Source organism: Lethenteron reissneri, chromosome 61 (assembly GCF_015708825.2).
Source record: "Lethenteron reissneri isolate LAM-NWPU_2019-01 chromosome 61, ASM1570882v1, whole genome shotgun sequence".
In the NCBI taxonomy this organism is placed as follows: Eukaryota; Metazoa; Chordata; class Hyperoartia; order Petromyzontiformes; family Petromyzontidae; genus Lethenteron; species Lethenteron reissneri.
Window position 1 is genome coordinate 4602504 of NC_083839.1, and position 12191 is coordinate 4614694.

The 12191-nt window shown below is 55.1% G+C and overlaps 1 protein-coding gene across 1 annotated transcript in view; it reads right to left on the reverse strand.

The window, feature by feature from the left end:
* LOC133358325 (kinesin heavy chain-like) overlaps positions 1–12191 on the reverse strand; it is a 58031-nt gene that overhangs the window by 10024 nt on the left and 35816 nt on the right. Inside the window, exons 22-27 of the mRNA XM_061576591.1 lie at positions 7796–7856; positions 6291–6362; positions 4388–4492; positions 1631–1847; positions 749–878; positions 8–101 (exon numbers count right to left, since the gene is read on the reverse strand). Coding sequence (XP_061432575.1) covers positions 20–101; positions 749–878; positions 1631–1847; positions 4388–4492; positions 6291–6362; positions 7796–7856 — 667 coding nt within the window. The 3' untranslated portion in view covers positions 8–19. The remainder of the gene's footprint in view (positions 1–7; positions 102–748; positions 879–1630; positions 1848–4387; positions 4493–6290; positions 6363–7795; positions 7857–12191) is intronic.

A 12191-nucleotide genomic window follows, 5' to 3' on the forward strand; every position in this document is an offset into this window, starting at 1 on the left:
GACGTACGTGCGTGCGTGCTCAGATGGCGGCAGCCTCCTGTTGGCACAGCAGCAGCTTGGACGGGTCCTCCGCTTCGTAGCCACAGTGGCTGCTGCCATTGCTGGAACGCGCACACACACACACAGATAGAGACAAAGATCCTCCGTGTAGCCCAAACAGACTGTTGGGGCAAGTGCGGTTTGGGAGTGCTGATGAAGGCCGGCACGGCACATCAGGGGGTGGGTGGCCAGCACCACGCCCACCTGACTTTGTCTTCCCCGTGGAGATGTGGGTGGGGGGGGGTGGCGGGGTAGGGGGGTGGGAAGGTGGGGGGTGGTGTGGGTAGGGGGTTGGGGGGTGGGACGGTGGGGGTGGGGTGTAGGGGGGTTGGGGGGTAGGTGAGGGTGGGGGGTTGGGGGGTGGGGGGGGTGGGGGGTGGGGGGTAGGAGAGGGTGGGGGGGGGTAGGGGAGGGTGGGGGGTAGGGGAGGGTGGGGGGGGGTTTGGGAGGGTGGGGGGGTACGGGAGTGTGGGGGTGTTAGGGGAGTGTGGGGGTGTTAGGGGAGGGTGGGGGGGCAGGGGAGGGTTGGGGTGTTAGGGGAGGGTGGGGGGTAGGGGAGGGTTGGGGGGGTATGGGAGGGTATGGGAGGGTGGGGGGGGGAGGGTGGGGGGGGGGTAGGGGAGGGTGGGGGGGGGTAGGGGAGGATGGGGGGGTTAGGGGAGGGTAGTGGAGGGTGGGGGGGGGTAGGGGAGGGTGTGGGGGGGCTCACATTTTGTCTGGGCGAGCACCGCCGCGGATTCCGCTGGAGTCACGGTGGGGGTAGAGGCAGCCCGACCCGCCGCGGATCATGGGGTGAGTGGGGGAGGCCATGGGGTGCTGGCCGGGCCTGATGGGCTTGGCTGTGCGGGACGGCACGCGGAGGCACACAACCATCGACACAATCAATCATCGACACGCAATCATCGACACAATCATTGACACACAATCATTGACACACAATCACCGACACGTTCACGCGAGGGTCACCGCTAGCACGATCACAACCACGCAGGCGCTGTCGCATAGCCGCAGTCGCGTACGCACGCACGGGTACACACAATCACGCACCTGCACGCACTCAGGCGCGTGCGCACACAGATCGTGCACACACACACAGATCACACATATTTTACACACACACAGATCATACACAGATCACACATATTTTACACACACACACACACAGATCATACACAGATCACACACACACAGATTTTGCACACACAGATCGTACACACACACAGATCACACACACACAGATCGTGAACACACACACACACAAATCACACACACACACAGATCGTACACACACACAGACAGATCGTACACACACACAGATCGTACACACACACACAGATCGTACACACACACACACAAATCACACACACACAGATCGTACACACACACAGACAGATCGTACACACACACAGATCGTACACACACACACACAGATCGTACACACACACACACAAATCACACACACAGATCGTACACACACACAGACAGATCGTACACACACAGATCGTAGACACACACACACAGATCGTACACACACACACACAGATCGTACACACACACAGATCGTACACAAACACACACGGGTAACACGCACCGATCTGCGCGGAGTGTCCGCGCCGCGCCATGTTGCGTGTGCGCACTGCCTCCTTGATGCGGTCCACCTCGTGCTGGTAGCGCTTGCGGTCGCGCATGGCGCTCTCCTTGGCCTCCCTCAGCGCAGCCTCCAGCGCCTTGACGCGCTCGGCAGTGGCGCGCAGGCGCTTCTCCAGCTTAGGAAGCTCGCAGCGCAGATCCGCATTGTCACGAACCAGCTGGCGGGGGCAAGGGGGGGGGGCAAGGGGGGCACGTGGAAGGAGAGGTAGGGGGGGGAGAGAGGGAGGGGGAGATGGAGGGGGAGATGCGGGGAGGTGGGGGGGGGAGATGGAGGGGGAGATGGGGGGTGGGGGGGAGGTGGAGAGGGAGATGGGGGGGAGATGGAAGGGAGATGGGGGGGGATGGGGGGGAGATGAGGGGGGAGATGAGGGGGGAGATGGAGGGAGATGGGGGGTGGATGGAGGGGAGATGGAGGGGGAGATGGGGAGGATATTGAGGGGAGATGGGGGGGATGGGGGGGAGGTGGAGATGGGGGGGGGAATGGAAGGGAGATGGGGGGAGATGGAGGGGGAGATGGGGAGGAGATGGGGGGGTATTGAGGGGGAGATGGGGGGGAGGTGGGGGGGAGATGGAGGGGGAGATGGAGGAGAGATGGGGGGATATGGAGGGGAGATGGAAGGGAGATGGGGGGGGGATGGGGGGGAGATGAGGGGGGAGATGAGGGGGGAGATGGAGGGAGATGGAGGGTGGATGGAGGGGAGATGGAGGGGGAGATGGGGAGGATATTGAGGGGAGATGGGGGGGATGGGGGGAGGTGGAGATGGGGGGGGGGGGAATGGAAGGGAGATGGGGGGAGATGGAGGGGGAGATGGGGAGGAGATGGGGGGGTATTGAGGGGGAGATGGGGGGGAGGTGGGGGGGAGATGGAGGGGGAGATGGGGGAGAGATGGGGGGATATGGAGGGGAGATGGAAGGGAGATGGGGGGGGAGATGAGGGGGGAGATGGAGGGGGAGATGGGGGGAGATGAGGGGGAGATGGAGGGGGAGATGGGGGAGAGATGGGGGGATATGGAGGGGAGATGGAAGGGAGATGAGGGGGAGATGGGGGGGAGATGGAGGGGGAGATGGGGGGAGATGAGGGGGAGATGGAGGGGGAGATGGGGGGAGATGAGGGGGGATATGGAGGGGAGATGGGGGGGAGATGAGGGGGGAGATGGAGGGGGAGATGGGGGGAGATGAGGGGGAGATGGAGGGGGAGATGGGGGGAGATGGAGGGGAGATGAAAGGGAGATGAGGGGGGAGATGAGGGGGGAGATGGAGGGAGATGGAGGGTGGATGGAGGGGAGATGGAGGGGGAGATGGGGAGGATATTGAGGGGAGATGAGGGGGAGATGGGGGGGAGATGGAGGGGGAGATGGGGGGAGATGGAGGGGGAGATGGGGGAGATGAGGGGGGATATGGAGGGGAGATGGGGGGGAGATGAGGGGGGAGATGGAGGGGGAGATGGGGGGAGATGAGGGGGGATATGGAGGGGAGATGGGGGGAGATGAGGGGGGAGATGGAGGGGGAGATGGGGGGAGATGAGGGGGGAGATGGAGGGGGAGATGGGGGGAGATGGAGGGGGAGATGGGGAGAGAAGAGGGGGGAGATGAGGGGGGAGATGGAGGGGGAGATGGGGAGAGAAGAGGGGGGAGATGAGGGGGGAGATGAGAAAGAGGGGGGAAGGAGGGGGACAAGGGCAGAGGGAGGTGAGAGAGGGGAGGGGGTGGAAGGAAAGAGATGGATGGGAGGGAGAGGTGGGAGAGAGATGGTGAGGAGGGAGAGTTCGTTGTGGGTTGGAGAGAGTTGGAGAGTAGACGGGGGGGTGGGGGGGGGGGAGGAGGTGGAAGCAGCGGTGAGAGAAAGTGGGGAGATGTTACAGAGAGAGAGACGTGGGTCGATGGGAGAGACGAGGTGAGGGGGAGAGATGGAATAGGAGACAGCAACAGAGAAGTGGGAGACATGGAGGAGAGGGGAGACATGGGGGGGGGGGGAGGGTGGGGGGGATAGGGGAGGGTAGGGGGGGTAGGGGAGGGTGGGGGGGGGCAGGGGAGGGTAGGGGGTGTAGGGGAGGGTGGGGGGGGGGCAGGGGAGGGTTGGGGGGATAGGGGAGGGTAGGGGGGGGGCAGGGGAGGGTTGGGGGGGTAGGGGAGGGTGGGGGGGGCAGGGGAGGGTTGGGTTGGGTTGGGCGGGTATGGGAGGGTGAGTGTGGTAGGGGAGGGTGGGGGGGGGGGAGGTTGGTGGGGGTAAGGGAGGGTGGGGAGGGTTGGTGGGGGTATGGGAGGGTGGGGGGAGGGTAGGGGGGGTAGGGGAGGGTGGGGGGTAGGGGAGGGTGGGGGGGGAGGTTGGTGGGGGTAGGGGAGGTTGGTGGGGGTAGGGGAGGTTGGTGGGGGTAGGGGAGGGTGGGGGGTAGGGGAGGGGGGGTTGGTGGGGGTAGGGGAGGGTGGGGGGGTAGGGGAGGGTGGGGGGGTAGGAGAGGGTGGGGGGGGTAGGGGAGGGTGGGGGGTAGGGGAGGGTGGGGGGGGAAGGGAACGAGCGAATGAATGAATGAAGAGATTGAAGGGAGAGTGATCGGTGAGAGAGGTGGGGGAGAGATGGAGGGGGAGGCAGGTGAGGGAGTAGGATACGAGAGAGGGCCTCAGGTTGGCTCCCACAGCGGTGGTGCTGGAGGTAGTCATAGACCACAGCCCTGGAGAGGTGCGGCAACACCGGGGCTTACCTGCTTGTGCACCTTTGTAAGCTGCTCCAGGTTATTCTCAAGAAAGGAAATCTTCTGTTTCTGAGCCACGCTGCCTCCGGTGTCATCAGAGTCCATTTCTGCTGTCTGTGACACAAACCCAGACACACACGGCCATCATCATCGCCCTCCATCATCAGCAACTGCGTCATCACATTCATTATCCACGTCAGATTCATCACTGTGTCCATCATCACCATCATTAGCATCATCAGTCGTTATCATCATCATCAGCATTATTATAATCATCATCGTCATCATCACCATCATCATAAATCTCATCATCACCATCATTATCATCAGCATCATCAGCAGCATCAACAGCATCATCACCATCATTATAGTCAGTACCATCTGTATAATCGTTAGCATCATCATCATTCCTCTTGTGCCATTAGCATCCATCTCTGTTACACACCAACCAAACATTCATCATCATCAGCAGCAGCATAATCATTCACATCAGAATCATGACTGTTACTGTCATCATCACCATCATCATCAGTTATCTTGCGTTATCAGCTTCCATCTCTGTTAGACACCAGCCAAACAATCATCATCATCCTTCCGGGGTGGACAAAATCACCACTCACTTCGCAACACCTCAACAGGGCTGCGTCGGGTGGTGGCGGGTTTAACGACACATTTATCTTTACGCGATCTAACCCCACAAACTTCTAGTACGGGTGATATTGGTCGCGAAAGTCTACGTGTTAAACTAATGTATGTACGTTGAACTTCTTTCGCACCGTACGTAGAAAACCGTGCCAATCGGAGGTGCGGGGCGGGGGGGGGAAGGAAAACAAACTAACGAGACAAAAATCGGTTCTAAAGAAATTACATTGTCAATCTAGATGATGTAAAAGTGCAGAGCTCCCAGTAGCTTCCTCATAGAACCTCTAATGGCGCACCGATTGCCTCTCACTCTCGGAGAGAGAGAAACACGGAGCGGCAGAGGCGCAGAGAAACCCACCGACGAGTGGCAAGGCAGCCAGAAACCTACGTCAGTCACGTATAAAAATAAAATAATAAATTAAATAATAGCATGCTATAGCATGCTAAATAATAGCATGCTATAGCATGCTATTATTTAATTTATTATTTTATTTTTATACGTGACTTTACCGAAAAAACCAAAGAATAATTCCTGCAGTCACGAAAGCTCCAAAATTAAGACTACGTCAACAATTGCCCGAGTTCTGCGGTCCTACGTTGGGGATGATTGGCGAACTAAGGGCCCTCTGATTGCACGACCCCCCCCCCCCCCCCCCGGCCCAATGACCCGCAAACTCGTGACCTCCTGACAGTGCCAGATCATCCTCGTAGCAAAAGTAGCTACAACACGTGTAGTAGCTGCACGTGTAGTAGCTGCACGCGTAGTAGCTGCACGCGTAGCAGCTGCTACACGCGTAGCAGCTGCACGCGTAGCAGCTGCTACACGCGTAGCAGCTGCTACACGCGTAGCAGCTGCACGCGTAGCAGCTGCTACACGTGTAGCAGCTACACGTGTAGCAGCTACACGTGCAGTAGCTGCATGTGTAGTAGCTACAAGGCCCCGCCCTAAATGCTTTCAAGCTACCGATTCCGGTTCAGTGATTCTGCACTTGCTCTATCACTATAGTACTATACCGCCTTAAACTTTTATGAACCAAAGAGTATGGATCCCTGCAGTCACGAAAGCTTCAAATCAAGACCGGGTGTTTAAGGTGAGCGATTTTGTCGTAATATCTGGCTGTATAGCAAATGAAAAAATACAATTACTTTACTATGCAAGTTAAAAATTTCGTGTTTTAATATTTGTGTTTTTTTTTTTAATTTAGGGCCCCTTTATAACATCACATGCTACAGGCCCCGCACTCAGCTTCACCCGGCACTGACTCCTGACCTTCTTGACTCGGGTGGCGATGTCCTGCACGAACAGCCTGCGCAGGTTGTGCAGGGTCTGGAGCTCCTTCGCCTGTGGCGGGAGGCAGGGCAGAGGGTTGCCGAGTCCCGTTGCGCGTGTGAGTTGCACACGCCGAGCGGTGCGCTCACCGCATTCGTGAGAAGCTGCGTGATGATGATGGTTGTGATGATGATGATGGTTGTGATGATGATTAGTGAGATGATGATGATGGTTGTGATGATGATGATGGTTGTGATGATGATTAGTGAGATGATGATGATGATGGTTGTGATGAGGATGACGGTTGTGATGATGATGATGATGGTTGTGATGATGATGATGATGGTTGTGATGATGATTAGTGAGATGATGATGATGATGGTTGTGATGATGATGATGGTTGTGATGATGATTAGTGAGATGATGATGATGATGGTTGTGATGAGGATGACGGTTGTGATGATGATGATGGTTGTGATGATGATGATGATGGTTGTGATGATGATTAGTGAGATGATGATGATGGTTGTGATGATGATGATGATGATGGTTGTGATGATGATTAGTGAGATGATGATGATGAAGGTTGTGATGATGATGACGGTTGTGATGATGATTACTGAGATGATGATGAAGGTTGTGATGATGATGATGGTGGTTGTGATGATGATGATTGTGATGATGATGATGATGAAGGTTGTGATGATGATGATTGTGATGATGATGATGGTTGTGATGATGATGATGGTGGTTGTGATGATGATTGTGATGATAATGATGATGGTTGTGATGATGATGATGGTGGTTGTGATGATGATTGTGATGATGATGATGATGATGAAGGTTGTGATGATGATGACGGTTGTGATGATGATGGTGGTTGTGTTGATGACGCTTAATGAAAAGCTGATGATGATGGTTGTAATGATGATAATGGTGGTTGTGATGATGATTGTGATGATGGTTGTGATGATGATTAGTGAGATGATGATGATGATGAAGGTTGTGATGATGATGACGGTTGTGATAATGATGGTGGTTGTGTTGATGACGATTAATGAGAAGCTGATTATGATGGTTGTGATGATAATGGTGGTTGTGATGATGATGATTAGTGAGATGATGATGACGAAGGTTGTGATGATGATCACGATTGTGATAATGATGGTGGTTGTGTTGATGACGATTAATGAGAAGCTGATGATGATGGTTGTGATGATGATGATAATGGTGGTTGTGATGATGATTGTGATGATGATGATGAAGGTGGTTGTGTTGATGACGATTAATGAGAAGCTGCTGATGAAGAGGGTGATAATGATGAAGGTGGTTGTGATGATGATGAAGGTGGTTGTGATGATGACGATTGATGAGAAGTCGATGATGATGATGACGATTGTGATGATGATTATTGAGAAGCTCATGGTGATGATGAAGGTGGTTGTGATAACAATTAGTGAGAATCTGCATGATGATGGTGCTGCTGCTGCTGTGACTAAACGTACCACGGTCTCCTCCAATCCTTTAAGGTCCTGTCTGGCCTGCTCCCGTCTGTCCTGCAGGAGTCTGTACACACACGCACACACACCCGCAGACACACACGGGCACACGCGCACAGACACACACGGGCGCACGCAGGCGTGAACGCACCCACAGATACACACGCACACGCACGCGCACAGACACATGCATGCACACGGGCACACACAGGCATGAACACACCCACACACGCACACACGCGCACAGACACATGCATGCACACGCGCACACACAGGCATGAACACACCCACACACGCACACACGCGCACAGACACATGCATGCACACGGGCACACACAGGCGTGAACACACCGACAGATACACATGCACACACGTGCACACACGTGCACACAGACACACACGGGCACACACAGGCATGAACACACCCACACACGCACACACGAGCATAGACACATACATACACACGCGCACACACAGGCATGAACACATCGACAGATACACACGTGCACACAGACACACACGGGCACACACAGACATGAACACACCCAAAGAAACACACGCACACACGAGCACAGACACACACATGCACACGGGACACACAGACATGAACACACCCACAGACACACACGCACATACACACAGACATGCATGTCGGCACAACATAAGTGGACACACACAGGCGTGATCACGCAAACGCAAAGATCCCCCGTGTAGCCTTAACAGACTTTTGGGGCAAGTGCTGTTAGTGAGCACCTATGAAGGCCGGCACTGTGGCACACGAGGGGGTGGGTGGCCAGCACCACGCTCGGCCGCCTTTGTCTCCCCAGTGACAATGTTTACTACACACCGCACCAGGTGCTCAATTGAGGCTGAGACGACCTAAGGGAGACCCAGGACCGATTCAGACAATCGTCACCGGGTGTTGCGCTAACCCCTCACCTCCAATTAGTGTAGTTGGCCACGTCCGGGGCGAAAGAAGTTCAACAAACGAACGAACGCACAAAGACAAAGATCCCCCGTATAGCCTCTTAACGGACCGTTGGGACAAGTGCTGTTAGCGAGCAGCTGTGACGTGCCGGCACGGCGCACGAGAGGGCTAGGTGGTCATAACCACGCCCGGCCGCCTTTGTCTCCCCACTGGTGATGCCATCGCATAGCACCCAGGTACTCGTTTTAGGCCGAGTCGACCTAGGGGAGGTCCCGGAACCGGTTCAGATATTCGTCAACGGGTTCCGTGGCGCGGCGCGCTAACCACTGTGTGCAAAACTACAACACGCATGAACACGTGAAGATTGCAAGCAAAGTTCACGAACCCGCTCGCTGCACGGCCATATTGTGCCCCCCCCCACCTCGCAGAGGCTTTGGGGAGCTTAACACATCTCTGCGCGATACGCCAACCCTCGCTTCCAAACCGCGGGGTCACGGGCCGCGTACCGCCACTCCCCGGCTACAGCGATGAGGGCGACACGCGGCCACGCGGCCACGCAGCGCGCCGACGGGAATGCGACGCGCCATGCGGGAACACGCGCAGCATGCCACAACAACGTGCGATGACGATGGCACGAAGTATTTTCCAAACCTCGCCGAATCGCGCCGTTGTCCGCCGGATGAGCCCCCTCACCGCCCCCCCCCCCCCCCCCAGCCTGTGCCAGTGGAGCTCCGAGGCTTTGGAACGCGTTTGGCTTCGCTAGTGAAGACAACCGGAGTGATGAGCTCGATTATGCAAATTATTTTGTCAAGGCGCTCTCCCCCCTCCAACCCAGCTTAAATAGACGCTCCAAGCCTGGGGTGTCTCATTCAGACTCTGTCTTCTCGACAGACCTGTTCTTCACCTGAGGACGGCTGCTTGCGTTGTGGCCGAAACGTCGTGAGAATTATTTTATTACGTTTTATTTTTATTATTTTATTATTTCCCTTCTACGTGACTTTACCGAAAGAACCAAGAAGATAGATTGAAGTGCCTTCTGGAAAAGTCACCGCTGCAGACTGCGCTTTGCCCACCACTGGTTCTGGCAGTTTACCCAGCTGTTACTGAGCGAGTGGGTGAGTGGGTAAGTGAGTGAGTGAGTAGATGAGTGGGTGAATGGGTGAGTGAGTAGGTGAGTGACTAAGTGGGTAAGTGAGTGAGTGGGCGAGTGGGTGAGTAGGTGAGTAAGTGAGTGGGTGAATGAGTGACTAGGTGAGTGGGTGAGTGAGTGGGTGAGTAGGTGAGTGGGTGAATGAGTGACTCGGTGAGTGGGTGAGCGGGGAAGTGAGTGAGTAGGTGAATAGGTGAGTGGATGGGTGAGTAAGTGAATAAACTGGCCTTTAGCCACCACTAGCTATGGCCCTTTGCCCAGCTGTTTCTGAGCGAGTGGGTGAGTGAGTGGATGAGTAAGTGATTGAGTGGGTGAGTGAGTGGGTGAGTAAGTGAATGAGTGGGTGAGTGAGTGGGTGAGCGAGTGGACGAGTAAGTGAATGAATGGGTGAGTGAGTGGGTGAGTAAGTGAATGAGTGGGTGAGCGAGTGAGTATGTGAGTGAGTGAGTGGATGAGTAAATTGGCCTTTTACCCCCCCACCCCCCCCCCCCCATGACTTCTGGCCATTCCATGTATTTACTGTCTTTCCGTACATGGTGGCGCATTGGTGAGACCTACAGATAAAAATGCACCACTTTTACAACGTTTTAAGGATCATTATCATTATTTAAACCGCATCCCGACATTCAAATCCGAACATCGGCATCGTCAGCCATGGTCAATCCACTGCTGGATGAAGCCCCCTCCCCCCCAAGCCATAGCCACCTCGCAAGGTCCCCTGATACCACGAGAGGCGATTTCACTGCTCCACCAGACAATAGCGGAGCAGATTTTCACTTCTCCACCGTTAGCACTGCTCCACCAGACAACCGCGGGGCAGAAAACCACCGGTGGAGCAGTGGAAATCATCGGTAGGGTTGGAAAGTGTGCCGAGCCCAGCACGGACTGAGCAGCAACATGTCAACGTAGCGCCATGACGTGCGATGCGCCGTATCATGCGATGTGCCACCTCATTCACCATGCCATGCCACGCTTTTGCCATGCAATGTGGAAGCTTGTTGGTTGTGGGTTGAGCATGTGACCCACCGCGGGACCTCCCATCGCGATACAATCAACTGAGAAATATTTTCTTGTTTTTTTTATCATCTCGTTTTGATCGCATTGTCTCGCTAGCATCGTGATGTTTGTCTGAGTTGGCATCGCCTTATTAGTGTCTAACGTTTCATTTGTCTGTCTGCATTTGTATCGTGCGGAACGCCCCACTGAAGAGCAATCCATTTTTAAATCTAAATTGGTAAAACGAATTTCTTTAGAACTTTTTTTGTGTGTGTCGGTTAGTTTGCTGTCCTCCCCCTGCACCGTTGGGCTACGTACGGTGCGAAAGAAGTTCAACGCACACACACGATGCTCGTTCTGTCGAGTTCGTTCCATTAGAACTATCAGTTCCAGATTTGAAGTTTCGTGACTGCAAGGACCCATACGTGGGTGAAAAACTAAATAAATAAAAATGACAATTTAGTTGTTTTCATTTTCATTTATTTCGTTTTTTGACCCACGTGACTTTACCGAAAAAAACCAAGAAGTTATAGAGCCATCAGGTCAAATTTGTAGATCGTTTGCATCTCGATTTGGGAGGGATCGATCCCGGCGCAATGCGTCTGCCGCCAGCGCGAGGATCGCCGCCACGAGTCGACGGAGGTCGCCCCGGTGGTCACGATGGTCGGCATGCAGCCTGCCATGTCGTGATGCCAGCATGCAGGTGAGTGGCGGGTGGTGAGTGGTGGGTGGTGAGTGGTGGGTGGTGGGTGGTGAGTGGCGGGTGGTGAGTGTTGGGTGGGGGTGGTGAGTGGCAGGTGGTGAGTGGCAGGTGGTGAGTGGCAGGTGGTGAGTGTTGGGTGGTGAGTGGTGAGTGTTGGGTGGTGAGTGTTGGGTGGTGAGTGTTGGGTGGTGAGTGTTGGGTGGTGAGTGGTGAGTGTTGGGTGGTGAGTGGTGAGTGTTTGGTGCTGAGTGTTGGTGGTGAGTGTTGAGTGTTGGGCGGTGAGTGTTGGGTGGTGAGTGTTGGGTGGTGGGTGGTGAGTGTTGGGTGGTGAGTGTTGGGTGGTGAGTGTTGGGTGGTGAGTGTTGGGTGGTGAGTGTTGGGGGGGTGGTGAGTGTTGGGTGGTGAGTGTTGGGTGGTGAGTGTTGGGTGGTGAGTGGTGAGTGGTGAGTGTTGGGTGGTGAGTGGTGAGTGTTGGGTGGTGAGTGTTGGGTGGTGAGTGTTAGGTGGTGAGTGGTGAGTGTTGGGTGGTGAGTGTTAGGTGGTAGGTGGTGAGTGTTGGGTGGTGAGTGTTGGGTGGTGAGTGTTGGGTGGTGAGTTGGGTGGTGAGTGTCTGGTGGTGAGTGTT